This window comes from Doryrhamphus excisus, chromosome 12 (assembly GCF_030265055.1).
Source record: "Doryrhamphus excisus isolate RoL2022-K1 chromosome 12, RoL_Dexc_1.0, whole genome shotgun sequence".
NCBI classification, from domain to species: Eukaryota; Metazoa; Chordata; class Actinopteri; order Syngnathiformes; family Syngnathidae; genus Doryrhamphus; species Doryrhamphus excisus.
The window spans coordinates 2,155,476-2,170,329 of record NC_080477.1 but is presented as its reverse complement, the minus strand read 5'-3'; the positions used below and the strand labels follow the sequence as shown (position 1 = coordinate 2,170,329).

Here is a 14,854-nt window from a genome sequence, read left to right as displayed (position 1 = left end):
ACACAAAGGATGAATTTAACTTTTACTTTTATTGCAGTGAAAGGGTGAATCAGATGAACAAGTGTTACCCTCGCAACAATGACGTCACACGTTCTCCTTGACGTTGTCAGACAAAGTCACGATGTGTGAAGTCCTGCGGCTTCATGGGTCAGCACACTCGTGACTGTGGCGCTGGTAGGAGAAGGTTCGAGCGCGCACGCTGCAACTGAACACCTTCTCCCCAGTGTGAGTTCTGGTGTGTCTTCCAAACGTGGTTCGGTCAGAAAAGATGTTCAGGCATTCCGTCACCGACCTTTATTGCAGGGAAATGGGAGAAGCCATGAACAAGATCATGTGACACACTACAAGATGGCGACCGCGTGACACGGCGCGTGGTGATGACGTTAGAAGGTTCTTCAGGTGTACGTGGAGCGGTGCGGCTTCATCCGCCGCCGCCGCCGCTCTGGCCGCCACACGTGTGGTTGTTGAGCTGGTACTTGTAAGAGAACCTTTCCTGGCACGCTCCGCAACTCCACACCTTCTCCCCCGTGTGGATCCTCGTGTGTCTCACCAGCGCCGACTGCTCCGAATAGCTTTTTTTGCAGACGGAACAGGAGTACAAGTTCTCGTCCGTGTGCTTTCTCATGTGTCTGTTCAAGTATTGGCCTTCCACGAAGCTCTTACCGCACACCGAACAGGAGAAGGGTTTCTCTCCGGTGTGTCGCCTCATGTGTGTCTTCAAAGTGTGACTCCGTACGAAACCCATGCCGCACACCGAACAGGAGAAAGGTTTCTCTCCATTGTGTCTCCTCATGTGCGTCTTCAAAATGTCACTGCGTACGAAACCCACGCCGCAGATGGTGCAGCAGAACGGTTTCTCTCCGGTGTGTCTCCTCATGTGTGTTGTCAAATCTCCGTTTCGTACGAAACCGGCACCGCAGATGGAACAGGTGAACGGTTTCTCTCCGGTGTGGATCGTCATGTGGATCTTCAAATGCTGACTTCGCACGAATCCTAAACCGCAAACCGAACACGAAAACGGCTGCTCTCCGGTGTGCGTCCTCGTGTGGATTGTCAAATCGGAATTCCGAGAGAATCTTTTACCGCAATCTGAGCATGCAAACGGTTTCTCTCCCGTGTGGCTCCGCATGTGTCGCTTCAGACTGCAGCGGTGAAGGAAGCTCTTGTCACAGTGGTGGCATTTCAAGCGTGTGTTGTCAGGGTGACATGTCATATCAGCTGTAGAGTCTTCATCATCATCATCATCAGTGTCAGGAGAGTGTGACGTCGTGTGCTCACTATCTGATAGTGGAGCTAAGAGCTTCTCTGCTGGTGATCCTCCACAGTGGTCTCCATCAGCTTCTGTTGGAGGCTCCGCCTCTCTCTTCTCCTCACCTTCACCGTCGTCTTCATCATCTTCATCATCTTCACTCTTCACAATGACACCGATCACTGGGAACTCCTCCGGTCCTTCCGGATGCTCTCCCTCCTGGCTGATGCTGTGCTCCTCCTCTTCCTCTTTAATGTGGGGGGGCCGGGGCTCCTCTTCTTCCTCTTTAACGTGGGGGGGCCGGGACGCCATCTCTCCCCCTTGAACAGACAGAAATGGAAATTAGGCCAACATGAAGCAAGCAGTTGAAGCTTCAGCGCCAATCTGGAGGCGGAAGAAGAAGAAAGAAGGATATCGTGAAGAAGAACCGAGAGGAGAACCGGGACGTGGTGGCGCTGCGTCCACCTCGCCTGCCTGAGGAGGAGCACTCGTTGTCGGACACACTTTGTCCGAGGCAGCGCTCGTGCCGTGGGGCTTAGCCGGACGCGAGGGCGCCGCGTTTACCGACTGCCACAACATCGGTGGTGGAAATGCGGCCATGACACGTTCCTGGCGGGACAGGCCGTGTTCCAGACATGGGGGGGCGTGTCGTTTGCAAGTACGACGCTCCCTGCGTGCACACTCGATAGCGCTGCACAGGCTTACACTAAACACAAGCTAACACGTGAAACCTTCATGAGAGAGGAGGGCACGCCCATATAAGGAAGTCACACGGCCAGCGTTCAGAACCGTCCCAAATACACAAACCCGATGACCTGACCCACCAGAATACGACGTTCTACCTCCATTTTAGGTCAGAAGCGTGGAGAAATACATTCCTCTTCCTCGCTTCCTTCTTCAGGTTTTTCTATGGATGCCCCCCCCCCCCCAAGATTGTATGTCCTAACCCCCCCCCAGATATTTTCATACAGTGGACGTGTTGGGCTTGTCCCGTCTCTGCTGGGGGGGGGTATCAGTAAATGTCGCACGTTGAATTGTGATCTGTCAATCAATAAAAAATCCTTACTATTGATATAAAGAGGCTGTGGCTGCTCTTCTTCCTCCTTCATGTGGGGGGGTCCTGGCTCCTCCCCTTCCTCTTTAACATGGGGGGGCCATTCGGGGGGAAGATCCTCCGCTCTGACATCTGCAGGACACAAAAAGCCTCCTATTATGTTGATGATGATTATGATGGAAGATGAAGAAGAGTTTTTTTTTCAACAAGGCGATCTGGTCCTCACGAGGAGCCGCCATTTTATGACCTGCAGGCGGACAACCTCTAGTCCGAGTGCTGACATCAAATGTCAAGTTAGCAAACACGTCGGAGTAATAATGAAGCAAACCTGCTCGCTGCTTCCTGACAAATGCGTCCAGTCGTCGACGTTCTCCTTCGTTCTCCTCTTTTGTCGGACGAAGCACCTCCTGGTACTCCGCCATCCTTTCACACACTCGATCTCTTACTCGTCTTTGTTAGCAGCTAACAAGCTAAGCCAGCCCGAGAAGCTTCACGGTGACGAATAGACGATTGTTATTCTTAGCAGTAGCCAACAAAGTAGAAAACCGAGGTGATAAAAGGGAACCAGCGTGGGAACAACCTCGCCGCCTTGCTAACTTTTTGGAAACCTCGTCGTTGCTAAAACAGTAGCGCTAAATGACGACAGACGCATGCGCAGTAGGCATTGAGAACGTTCGTCTTTGTTAGCAGCTTGCAAGCTAAGCTAGACCGAGAAGCTTCAAACTGAGATTAGTTTATCCTGGAGTAAAAAAAAACTACTATCGTGTAGTTTGTTCCACGACACACAAAAGCACACTAAAAACCTAAAAACGAAGGAATTGACACGGACTTCGATCCTGTGAGGCTTTTTAATGCACTACTTCCGGTACCACTAGTTACCCTACATAGCCGGAACATTGTAGCGCACCAGCGCCTCCCTCAGGCCTGGAGGTGTCATTACGGCCTGAACCAAGTGGTGAAATGGAGCCGCCATCTAAAGAGCTGCTCCTCGAACAAACTCGACAGCTGAGAGGACGAACTGACCGGTGGCTCCTCCTGCTCACTTGTTGCTCAGGGAGGAGATGAGGAGATGAGGAGATGAGGAGATGAGGAGATCCTCACTGATGTCTGCAGGACACAAGAAGACACACGCATGCTTTGGAATAAACCAAGTTACGGAATATTGGGGCTCCAAATATGAAGAATATCTATCCATCATACATCCATCCATCCATCCATCATCCACCCATCCATCATCCATCTCTATCCTCACCATCCATCCACCCATCTGTATCCTCAACATCCACCCGTCCATCCATCCATCTCTATCCTCACCATCCATCCATCCATCCATCCATCTCTATCCTCAACATCCATCCATCCATCATCCATCCATCCATCCATCCATCAATCATCCACCCATCCATCATCCATCTCTATCCTCACCATCCATCCATCCATCCATCCATCCATCCATCATCCACCCATCCATCTTTATCCTCACCATCCATCCATCCATCCATCCATCATCCATCCATCCATCCATCATCCATCCATCCATCATCCATCCATCCATCATCCACCCATCCATCCTCATAGGGTGGCAGGGCTATGCTAGAGCAGCCTTGGGATGAGAAGAAACTAGCGCAGACTTAACTGCGCTGCTAGCTAACGTTTCCCTTCTTTTGTTGGCGACTTGCGCTAACACGCGGTCGGCACATTGTGCTGCATGACTGCCTCCCTCAGGCGTGGCGGTGCCATCACAGCCCCGACCAATGAAGTGTGCGGTGAGGCGAACACCCTGAGCGTCGCTTCAGCCTCGCTGATTGGCTGAAGTTTCCAATTGGACAGATTAAAAGGAGCGAGCCACGCTTATTTTCTACGTTTATTCCATCTCAGGGACGGCCAAGAACGCCAAACGTGAGCCGATGTCAGACGGCCTCATTTAGCGCCGCCGCCGTCACCGTCACACAGGTGAGCGCTGCAGCCCTTGTAGATTTCCCCACAAGCGTTGCAGCTCAGCACTTTGTCACCCGCGTGGGTCCTCATGTGCTTGACTAGCGCGCTTTGGTCGCTGAAGCTTTTGTTGCAGCCGGAGCACACGAAAGGTTTCTTTCCCGCGTGCGAGCTCATGTGTTTCTTCAAGTCTCCGTTCCGTAGAAAGCCTGCACCGCAGACCGAGCAGGGGAAAGGTTTCACTCCGGTGTGCGTCGTGGTGTGTATTTTCAAATGCTGGTTGCGCACAAAACGCATACCACACACGGAGCAGGAAAAGGGTTTCTCTCCGGTGTGCGTTCTCGTGTGCGTCGTCAGGTGGACCTTCTGAGAGAACTGCCGACCGCAAACTGAGCACAGGAACGGTTTCTCTCCCGTGTGACATCTCATGTGTCTTTTCCGATTGCTGCGGTCGTTGAAAGTCTTGTCGCACTGCGAGCACTTGAAGCGTGAGCCGTCGGTGTGACCCGTCGCCGCGGCTTTGGAGTCTTCATCATCAGTGTCAGAAGAGCGCGACGTCGTGTCGTCGCTATCTGATAGTGGAGCTAAGAGCTTGTCTGCTGGTGATCCTCCACAGTGGTCTCCATCAGCTTCTGTTGTCATGTGTTGAGTTGAGCTGCTGCTTGGAGGCTCCGCCTCTCTCTTCTCCTCGCCTTCACCGCCGTCTTCATCATCTTCACTCTTCACAATGACATGAACGGATGGCGGCTTGGCGTCTTCGGCCTCCTCCTCCTCCTCCTCCTCCTTGATGTGCTGGACGTCTGGGGACACCAGATGATTGTTTTAGACTTTTATTTCAGTCTTTTTGATTATTTGTGATATACATCATATGTTGGTCATATATTTCATTTCTTAAGTCGTAAGTCATTTGGTTTACACTTTTCAGTCATTCATTCATTGATTTACTTTAAGTAATCTTAAGTAACTTCTTTGTATTTACTTCTGTTTGTTTGCCTTTTTTACACATTTGTATTTATTATTAAACCATTTTTAATATATATTGTTAGTATTTCATACACTTCAATCATTGTATTAAATGTATTTTTTCAGTATTATTTTACACTTTGTTGAGTCATTTTAGTTCTATTTATTTAACCAAGCAAATGTGTTTTTTTTTTAATCGCCCGTCATCTTTTGAAGTGAATATAAGCGATTCCATGTCCAAAGTACATTTGTGAGGAATGAACCAAGAACTTTTGTCAAGGAAATGAAGACGAACATAGCCGCATGAATGATTAATATTAATACAAAACAATATAATTCATATAAATAAAACATCCGAGCTTCCACTCACTCGACTGTACAATGTTCATACATGAAGGAGGAAAATGACAAATATGTTGCTCAAGCGCACATCAGAAATAGGTCCGGCACCAGTTGACATATTTGACGGGCTAAAAATAACCACTCCAGTCGCCTGTCATGCATCAATCACAGCTCTGAAACGAAGACGACAGGTCGTTGGTGTGACAAACCTGGAGGCTTCCTGAAAACGGCGTCCAGTAGTTGACGTTGTCGCTCGTTCTCCTCTTTTGTTCGAGAAAGTTCCTCCTCGTACTCTGCTATGGTTCTTTCCAACACTACAAATATTTCTTCAACAGCCGCAGTTAGTCGCTGATTCACCAACGCTCTCAGCATTTGGACTTGACACATTTTCACACGACAGCAGCCGACTAACTTCCGAGTCCCTTTGTTAGCAGCTAGCAAGCTAAGCTAGCACGAGAAGCTTGGATTTTCGCTGAGTTTATCCTGATGGGAAAAGTTAGTGTCCCCTCCGTTATGCGACAAAAATATGTACATACGAGGAAGACATCGTGTTGTTTGATTGAGGCAAAAACACGGCTTTAATCAGACGATCTCGGTACATTCTTCTCCTTGACCTATTTCCGGTTTCCGGCAGACTTGGCGGGGTCAATCATTCTGTGTATTACCGCCTCCCTCGGGAGTGGAGGAGTCATTACAACCCGGACCAGCATTTCGGTCACGAAGGTCGCACACGGGGCACGCAAATCACTTTGTTTGTTTTTTGTTTTTTTCCTGATTACTTTTTGATCGGCGTACTGATTTTTTGGCTTGAGCCCTTTAAATTCCGGATGAATACCGACGATGCTTACTAGTGGAGATTCGAACCCAAGGCGCTCCAAAGTCCAGAACGCTAACCACTACGCCACGGCGGGCTCGGGCACACAAATCACTTAATATGCTAAGAGATAAAATTATCATTTTTAAATTTCATTTAATAGCTTAAATAGCATTTCACATTATTACAAACAAAAACACAACTTTATTTAAAGTTAAAATAACGTCATTAAAATATATTTTTGTATTTTGTACATTAAAATAAGAATAAAAGGAGTGTATTTTTTTAGGCTTCCCAGGCCACATAAAACAAGACGGCGTTGACACCTCCTTACTGCCACCTACTGGCACCTTTGGCTACTGCACCCCACGTGATGTAAGGAAGGTCACCAAACGGCCTCCTCGGCCTGGAGGCAAAGGAAGACAGACAGAAATCCTTCAGAGGGCCGAGGCTTTGGCGGATTTAAAATGGATTTAGAAGGAGCATGTTTTGGTGTTTTCCCCCGTGGAGATGTTGCCCCACAGTCCAAGTCCTGCAGCTTCATTTACCGCTGCTGTTCTCACCAGCACCCTTGCGTTTGCCAAGCGGCTACGTCGGCGTATCGGCCAACCTTCCGTCTCGCACGCACCGCGACTCAACACTTCTTCGCTCGTGTCTTCCTTCACGCGCTAATCAATCTGCACTTCCAGGAAACCTTCTCCAGCAGACTGAGCAGGCAGCAGGTTTCCCCCAGCGTGTGTTTTGGTGTGTCTTTTTAAATGGCCCTTGACAGAGAACCTTTTCCCACAGGCCGAGCAGGGAAAAGGTTTTTCTCCGCTGTGTATTCGTGTGTGGCTTTTGAGGTGTTCCTTCACAGAGAACCTTTTCCCACACACCGAGCAGGGAAAAGGTTTTTCTCCACTGTGTGTTCGTGCGTGGCTTTTTAAGTCTTGCTGCACAGAGAATCTTTTGCCGCAGACTGAGCAGGCAAAAGGTTTCTCTCCGGTGTGCCTCCTCAAGTGTGTTATCAAAGTGTCTTTCACCGAGAACACTTTACCGCAAATAGAGCAGCTGAAGGGTTTCTCTCCAGTGTGCGTTCTGCTGTGTTTGATAAGAACCGATTTCTGAGAGAATCTGCTGCCGCAGACGGAGCACGTAAAAGGTTTCTCTCCAGTGTGCCTTCTCATGTGTTGAACCAACACGGAATGATAATTAAAACTGGTGTTGCAGACTGAGCAGGTGTATGGTTTCTCTCCTGTGTGCGTACTGGCGTGTCCTTTCAAGTGTGACTTCTGAAAGAATCCTTTGCCGCAAACCGAGCAGGTGAACGGTTTCTCTACATTGTGTGTCCTTGTGTGCGTCATCAAGTGGACCTTCTGAGAGAATCTTTTACCACAAACGGAGCACATGAATAGTTTTTCTCCTGTGTGATTTGTCATGTGCCTTTTCAGGTTTCCCTTGTTGACAAACGTTTTGTCGCACTGCGAGCATCGGAAGCGCGTGTCGCCAGCGTGACACGTCACATCGACTTGAGACTCTTCGTCGTCCGTGTCAGGCGAGTGTGACGTTGCGTCGTCGCCGTCTGATAGCGTCGCTACAAGGTTGTCTGCTGGTGGTCCTCCACGGTGGTCTCCGGCAACGCCTCCTTCATCATCTTCACTCTTCACAACCACACGGATCACCGGGAACTCCTCCTTTCCTTCCACATACTCCGCCTCCTGACTGATGCTGTGATGCTGCTCTTCCTCTTTGATGTGGGGGGGCTGGGGCTCCTCTTCTTCCTCTTTGATGTGGGGGGGCTGGGGCTGGGGCTGGGTCTTCTCCTCTTCCGCTTTCACGTGGGGGGGCTGGGTCTCCTCCTCTTCCGCTTTCACGTGGGCGGGCCGCGGCTCCTCCTGCTTGGGGGGAAAATCCCCTTCACTGATGTCTGCGGCACACAAGAAGACAAACACAAACTTCGGAAAAGTGAAGATGAAACGTGAGGGAATAGAAGTCATGTCTGCAGCGGTTTGGGGGCCGGGGGCCGGGGGGACATTCATTGGACAACAATATGTCTCCGCATTTACGGCAGTCGTGGCTTATACGAGCTTTGGGCTCTTCCAGGTTGTTCATACGATGTCGCTGTGGGGGGAGGCGGGGCCACTAGCATACACACAGTGCAGGAAATCTAAGATGATGCGAAGTGAGACCACCACCAAGGATCGAAATGGAAATAAATAAATAATAATAATAATAAACTAAAGAAAATATTGCATCATTATGATAAAATACATTACAGTCGTGCGTCCATCCGGACTTTCAAAGTAACCCGTACGGCGTTGTAAATGTTCTCTAACATGATTAGAGCCCTGTAGGCCCAAAATAGCACACCTATGGTCACCATTACACGCGTATTATTCATTGATGACATCATATTGCAGCGACGAGACGGCCGGGAGCTGGAAAGCCTCAAATTGATTTCTTCTAAATGTACCACTTCCACGCACAATGAGAGGACCTTTTTCACTCTATGATGTGGGACACGCCATGGCGGACTTCATTTCAACATTTATGTCTTAAAGGTCTTATTGTCTCTTATGATGTCTGCGATATTGCGTAATAGGGGAGTAGAAAGGTGACTATAGGGGTGCTGTTTCATGTCTACGGGGCTCTAATAATGTTCATAAATATTTAGACTAATTACATCTACTAAGAAGGGAATTTAAAGTGGGGGGGTGAGACCGGGGGTGTAATGACAGTGAGTGGACAAGCTCTGGGTGGACATACCTGTGCTTCTGAGGGGAGCCCCGTCTCTTTCCATGGCGAGTTGGATGCCGACTTCCTGTGTGGTCGTCGTGTCGCAGAAACGCTGGAGACAGAAACGCTGATGAAAAAATGACAGTTCCTGATGGCTTCACAGTAAGATGTCACTACCGGTCGAAAAATGGGGGGGCACAGGTAAATACATTTTCAGCTGAGGACATGTCAGTGGTGTCCAAAGTGTGGCCCGGGGGCCATGTAAGGCCCTTGGCACATTCCAAAAATACAAGAGAACAAAAAATTGCAGTAGCTTTCCAAAGAGAACTCCAAAGGATGATCGACCAACGTTGGTTAAAAATACTCTGTAATTATAATAATATGTAAATGTAATACTTTGTAATTTGTAATCTCCATTGTTCCATTTTTGGATTGTTGTTTCTCAAAAATGATATTTAAAATTCACAGCGGCCATGACGGGCGAGCTCTTGCAGTTAAGCTACGTTTCCAGAACCGCCGTCATCAGGGTGACACCTCTCGGCTGCACCAACATGGCGCCATACGAGACCTGGGGTGTCTAGGGCTTCCAGCGCCAGAGGTACCCTAACTTGGTCCAGGGGGGTCCACCCTGGACCGGTGGGATAGGCTCCAGCATACCGCCACCCTAGTGCGGATAAGCGGCATAGAAAATGGATGGAACGGAGAACTTGCAGAACATGGCCGTGATTGGTGGCCTTGAAAACACAGAATGGGCACCAACTCGAGTTCACCCAATGTTCGCCCCCCCCCCCCCCCCCCCCAGCGCACACGACTGTGAAAGACGTTTATAGAACTTGTAGAAGGTTTTGCAGCCTTGTCGCTATCATGGACTCGTGTTTAGAAGCCATGGCTGACTCTATTCAGTGGCAACTTTGATGCGGGGGGGGGGGCATTCTTCCTCTTTTGTGAACCAGCGTTTATAGCACACTATCAATCATACGACCAAGACCAGAACCCGAGGTGGACCTCCATCTGTCTCTCTTTGCACTTTCCCCCTCCACGGTTGTCCTAAACCTTCCTGGTTTGGAAAAGAAAACGTACAGGATCGCCGAGATATGTGAACGTCCAGCAGCATCACAACATTTTGGCAGGACTATGAACCAGGTCCACCACCTGCCCGGAGAAGCGTTTCCCTTCACTGTATCAGCTGAGAGGTGGCACCCCCGTGACGCCCCCTCCGGAAACGAGGCTGAGCTGCAAGAGCGAGTTTTCATTCCGGCAAATTTACTCTTCCAGACGCTTCCAGAACTCCAACCAGGTGGAGGATCATTCCAAACAAGATGGAGCATATTTAGGCCAAGTTGCTGAGTCATGCCAGGGAGGCTTTGACCTGTCAGGATGCCGCCCTTGGGGGAAAACGTCTGGAGACCCCCGGTGTATGTGTTTTGGTTTTTGTACGCTCCAGATTTGGTTTTGGTCAAAAATGTTGAGAAAGATGTTGCCCCGGTTTCCACACATCATACGGGTCACCGTAGAAACGAAGCAGTCCGCGTGCGGGTTCCACAGGTACTGAACACGTTTATTTACAAAAGTTCTTTAGATGAAACACGATGCCGAGTCAAAGAGTCAGACTTCAAACATGAAAACAGGACGAACGTCCGCCAGAACGAAGACCAGGCAAAGCTAGCATCTACAAGTAGTCGTGGTCGGGGGCGTAACACAGCATGGCCATCCTGTGCCTGTCCTCTGCGCCGCAGACGGTCCCCGCGGGCGGCGGTTCCTCCGGGTCCTCTGCGTGGTCGGAAGCCGCTTCGCCCCCCCGAGCTTCTTCCGGCTCAAGCACATCCCCGCTGCTCAGGCAGATGTTGTGCAGGACCGTACAGCAGGCGATGACCTCCGGGACGTAGAGGACGTCCACCTCCAGAGCCTTTAAGAAAATAGACCTCCACCTGGTCTCCATGATGCCGAAAGCTCTCTCCACGACACAGCGGGCTTTAGAGAGGTGGCCGTTAAAGCGGGCCTGGAGGTGGTTGCGGACCGGGTGCCTGTAGGGGGTCATGAGGGCGATGGGTTGTCGGAGGCAAGGGTAGACGCCGTCCCCAACGATGCAGAAGCCGGGTGGCGGGTATCTCCGCTGAGCGTAGATGGGGCTGTGCTTCAGCACCTTGGTGTCCCGCGCGGACCCGGGGAAGCCGATGAACACGTCCAGGAACTTGGCCGTGTGGTCACAGATGGCCTGAAACTGCAGCGAATGGAACCGCTTGGGGTTGAGGTACCCGGCCGCTTCCTCCAGGGGCGGCTTGACACGGACGTGGCAGCCCCCGATGCTGCCGACCACCCTGCTGAAGGCCGCCGACCCGGCCAAGCGGGCAAAGCCGGCACCCAGCGGGGCCAGATCCTCGGCAGACGGAAGGCCGACCACCCGGGGGAGGAGAGCGCGGATCTTCCCGCTTGTTCTGTGGACGGCGCGGTGCACGCTGGTTCGGGGCATGTCGAACGCTCGGCCGACCACACGGTAGGAGGCGCCGCTGGCCAACCAGAACAGAAACACCAGGGTCTCGATCACGGGCCCCCAGCCGTGGTCACACTGGGTCCCGAGGAGGTCCATCAGGGCAGAGAAGGAGGCCCTGGAGAGACGGAAGTCTGGCCTCATGTCGCTCTGCCCGTCAAAGTACAGCGCCAGCAACGGCACCGTGTTGTTGATCCTGCAGTAGCGCCGTGGGTGGGGAGGCTGGAAGGACAAGGGGGGGTTAATAACCGAGAGCGGGTTACCTCAGGCGGGTGCATTCAGTGTCGTCATTCGCTCCCGTTTACGTTTGGTTCATGACGTCAAACATTTAAGGGGGGCAAACACGCAATAAAGGAAGAAATCAAACCTTTTTCCACCGTTGAATTCAAGAAAAAACTGCAACACGGCTTCGATGAAAGCGTTTCTTATTGGGATCAACGGCACTCTTTTCCTCCATTTTCCTCCGTTTTCCTCCATTTTCCTCCATTTTCCTCCATTTTCCTCCGTTTTCCTCCGTTTTCCTCCATTTTCCTCCATTTTCCTCCATTGTGATGGTTTTTATTCCCCAAATATTTCATCTTTCAAATGTTCTTTTTGAAATATTACGACTTTATTCTCGTAACATTTTTTATATTTCTTGTTCAGTTATATTTTTACAATGTGGGCAGGCCAATAGAAATAAAATATTCCCGGGCCGCAATTTGGACACCCGGCGTCTAACGTCCCAAACTATGCTGCAACGCCACTGACTCCGCCCCTTCCAGCTCCACGTGGCCAAGCTGGGGGGCGTGTCATTGGCAAGGTAGCACCTACACAAGCCGCTAGCTTCACGTGCACGACGCCATTGCTAAATAGCCTGTCTCTCCCTCCTTTGCAACACCCCTTCCGGCATGCAAGACGACCGCAGCTCCGTTTTTAATTGTTAAAGAGGGCGATAGAAGGTTGGCGATGATGTCATCGAGTGGGCGTCTCCATTAAGAAGGAAGAGGGGTGTGACAGTAAAGCATTGAGGGGTGCACCGTCAAAAGTGTCCCACCGGGGAACCCAGTACACAGTGTACACAGAGTACACGGTACACGTACTAACGTGTACTGACGCTACAGTACGTTCCGAAGCTAGGCTAGGCTAGGCTAGGCTAGCTACGTCCCAGCTGAGGGTCAGCATGCTTTGCAACAACACAAACGCTTGTTTAGAAATCACATTTCCCGTGGCAAACACTGAATGTTACCGTGGTTAATAATAAAAGGTTTACCTCTGGTCCGCTCCGTGTCGGGAAATAAATCTGTCGACGGTTGACTTCCTCTTCTCTTTCCGGCAACAAACAAGAAAAGATCCTAAAACAAGCTGGGCTCCTTTCGTTCACATTTTGCTTCCCTTCTCTTAATCTGCCTACTTGACTTTCATTTTGGACATGTGGAACTGGGAACTGATGATGTCATCACTCAATTGGAATCTGATGCCTGTTCATGTGAAATAAAAGCCACGTGAAGACACGTGACACAAGCAGGAAGTGTGCCGCAGACCCTGAATTCGGACGCAGCCAAGTCAAACTCAATGAATACTTCATCCAACCGGAAAGGAAAAGACACGACAGGACAGCAGCTTCAAGCTAACCGACCAAGTAGACAAAGTCAAACCAATCAGTCTTCAAACTGTCCCATTTGGTCCTTTGTCGTATGGGCCGTATCTCAAATATTCATATTCGAACGCTATACTGCTGTCCCACGTGGATTATCATCGGTACACTTCCGGTAAATGCCTCTCTCGAGACAGCTCGTTTCCTTTTTCACCGCTAGCCAAGATGGCGGCCATCGAGGGTGGTAAGTGTGTTCATGGCTGCGCACTCACCTTGTCGAGTGCAACATCCGGGTACTGGCGGCTCACTGCATTTGGCCGCACTCAAAAAGTCCGAGTACGGAAGTGCGCGAACAGGCGGCTTGTGTGGGCTAATCACGTCCCGGTCTGACGTTAAAGCCCCGATCAAACGCACAACATACAAGCGGCAAAGTACACGACCCGGAAACGAACCCGATAACTTAACGTGGAGTTGGCTCGTCTTCGTTGTGATACAACTGTTAGCGTTAGCTTGTGCTACGAGGCTAACGCAAAGAAACGAGCAACTTACGCTTCCCTCTTCTGTCGCTCGAACAGTTGGCACGGACCCATCTTTCACACTCAGCCTCAGTGCCAGTCCGGCGTCGTACTGGCCCAGGTTGCTGAAGCAGTCCGCCGTGAAGTGGTTGGCACAGACGAAAAGACTTTTGCCGAAGGACGCCGGGACGTTTCCGTCGTAAATAAAATGAATCCACTTGGCTCGGACGTCCTTCGTGTTTGGGACGCGGTGCAAGGATCGATGCCGGTCCGTGCAGCCAACGACACTGCAGTTCTGCTTGGGTTTGGGCTTGGTCATGGTTCCGTCGAGTCCCGCCGAGTCCCGCCGTCTCTGGCGACTGAAGAAAATGGCGGATGGGCGGATCGATCCAAATGTCGATTCATCCGCACAGTGGGCGATATCACATTATCTACTCTCCTCGAGGTTTGCCACAAGTACCTGTTTTGGTCGCCAATGTTCTACTAAGTCAGGGGAGGAGGTGGTGGACAAGAAGTCCAAATAGTTTAGCACCATTGAGGCGACATTGTTAGCAACGTTAGCACAAAGTCAAAGAGCCCGTTTGGATTTTATTGTCTTATTGTCTGCTGGTGTTGCCTTCAATTGTTCACAAATAGGTTGTGTATTTTCAAGTATTTGGGGGGGTTCAAACTGTCTTTTGTTATCGTGATTGACACATTCAAAATGTTCCATCTTCAGACCGTAGACCATGTCTACCATAGTTCCTCCAGTACATGGCAGTGATGATGATGATGATGGTGAAGTCATCCCCTAATTTGCATGGGTGGCCATTATGGACAATGTTATGTCATTCCTTTAAAAAACAAGTTGTACATATTTACGTTGTTGGTGTCAACACTTCTGCTTTTTATTCCTTTTTGCTTTGTTATTCCACTTTGCTGTGTTTTATTCCACCCACCAGCAGAAAATGAGCCACGGTCCACAAATAGCCACCAGGCTGCAGTTTGGACACCATTGTCTTCCTGTGTCCAGCCTCTTCACGAATCCCCGTCGTCACAGCGTGGGCGGCGTACCGCCACGCCACGCCACGCCACGCCACGCCCCTCCCAACCCCCACGGCTTGTGGAGGTCCTGCACGTCCACATGGCCAAGTGTCGCCTTCCGTGGCCGCTCGTACTTGATGACGGCGGAAACGACCCAGCGCCGTCTGAACCTTCATCCAT

General features: G+C 50.4%; 4 protein-coding genes across 5 annotated transcripts; all 4 read right to left on the bottom strand.

Annotated features, from left to right (window-relative positions):
- Nucleotides 1-35: 35 nt before the first annotated feature.
- LOC131139715 (zinc finger protein 501-like) lies at nucleotides 36-3,643 on the bottom strand. The gene is made up of 3 exons (XM_058089575.1): nucleotides 2,632-3,643; nucleotides 2,316-2,435; nucleotides 36-1,569 (listed from the first exon to the last, which is right to left on the bottom strand). Exons 1-3 carry the CDS (start codon nucleotides 2,723-2,725, stop codon nucleotides 422-424), a joined length of 1,362 nt encoding a protein of 453 aa, XP_057945558.1. The 5' UTR covers nucleotides 2,726-3,643; the 3' UTR covers nucleotides 36-421.
- A 129-nt stretch (nucleotides 3,644-3,772) lies between these two features.
- LOC131139746 (oocyte zinc finger protein XlCOF8.4-like) lies at nucleotides 3,773-6,472 on the bottom strand. Its single transcript, XM_058089622.1, has 2 exons — nucleotides 5,753-6,472; nucleotides 3,773-5,038 (listed from the first exon to the last, which is right to left on the bottom strand). Exons 1-2 carry the CDS (start codon nucleotides 5,928-5,930, stop codon nucleotides 4,224-4,226), a joined length of 993 nt encoding a protein of 330 aa, XP_057945605.1. The 5' UTR covers nucleotides 5,931-6,472; the 3' UTR covers nucleotides 3,773-4,223.
- A 58-nt stretch (nucleotides 6,473-6,530) lies between these two features.
- On the bottom strand, nucleotides 6,531-13,675 carry LOC131139721 (oocyte zinc finger protein XlCOF6.1-like). 2 transcript variants are annotated; one of them, XM_058089585.1, is made up of 3 exons: nucleotides 12,813-13,675; nucleotides 9,103-9,184; nucleotides 6,531-8,263 (listed from the first exon to the last, which is right to left on the bottom strand). In XM_058089585.1, the coding sequence occupies exons 2-3, from the start codon at nucleotides 9,134-9,136 to the stop codon at nucleotides 7,026-7,028; spliced, it is 1,272 nt and encodes a 423-aa protein (XP_057945568.1). In that variant the 5' UTR covers nucleotides 9,137-9,184; nucleotides 12,813-13,675; the 3' UTR covers nucleotides 6,531-7,025. The 2 variants fall into 2 exon arrangements, with proteins under 2 accessions (XP_057945568.1, XP_057945569.1); XM_058089586.1 differs by lacking the exon at nucleotides 12,813-13,675 and adding an exon at nucleotides 10,225-10,339.
- LOC131139718 (uncharacterized) lies at nucleotides 10,742-13,971 on the bottom strand. Its single transcript, XM_058089580.1, has 2 exons — nucleotides 13,686-13,971; nucleotides 10,742-11,782 (listed from the first exon to the last, which is right to left on the bottom strand). The coding sequence occupies exons 1-2, from the start codon at nucleotides 13,968-13,970 to the stop codon at nucleotides 10,742-10,744; spliced, it is 1,326 nt and encodes a 441-aa protein (XP_057945563.1). The 5' UTR covers nucleotide 13,971.
- Nucleotides 13,972-14,854: the final 883 nt, after the last annotated feature.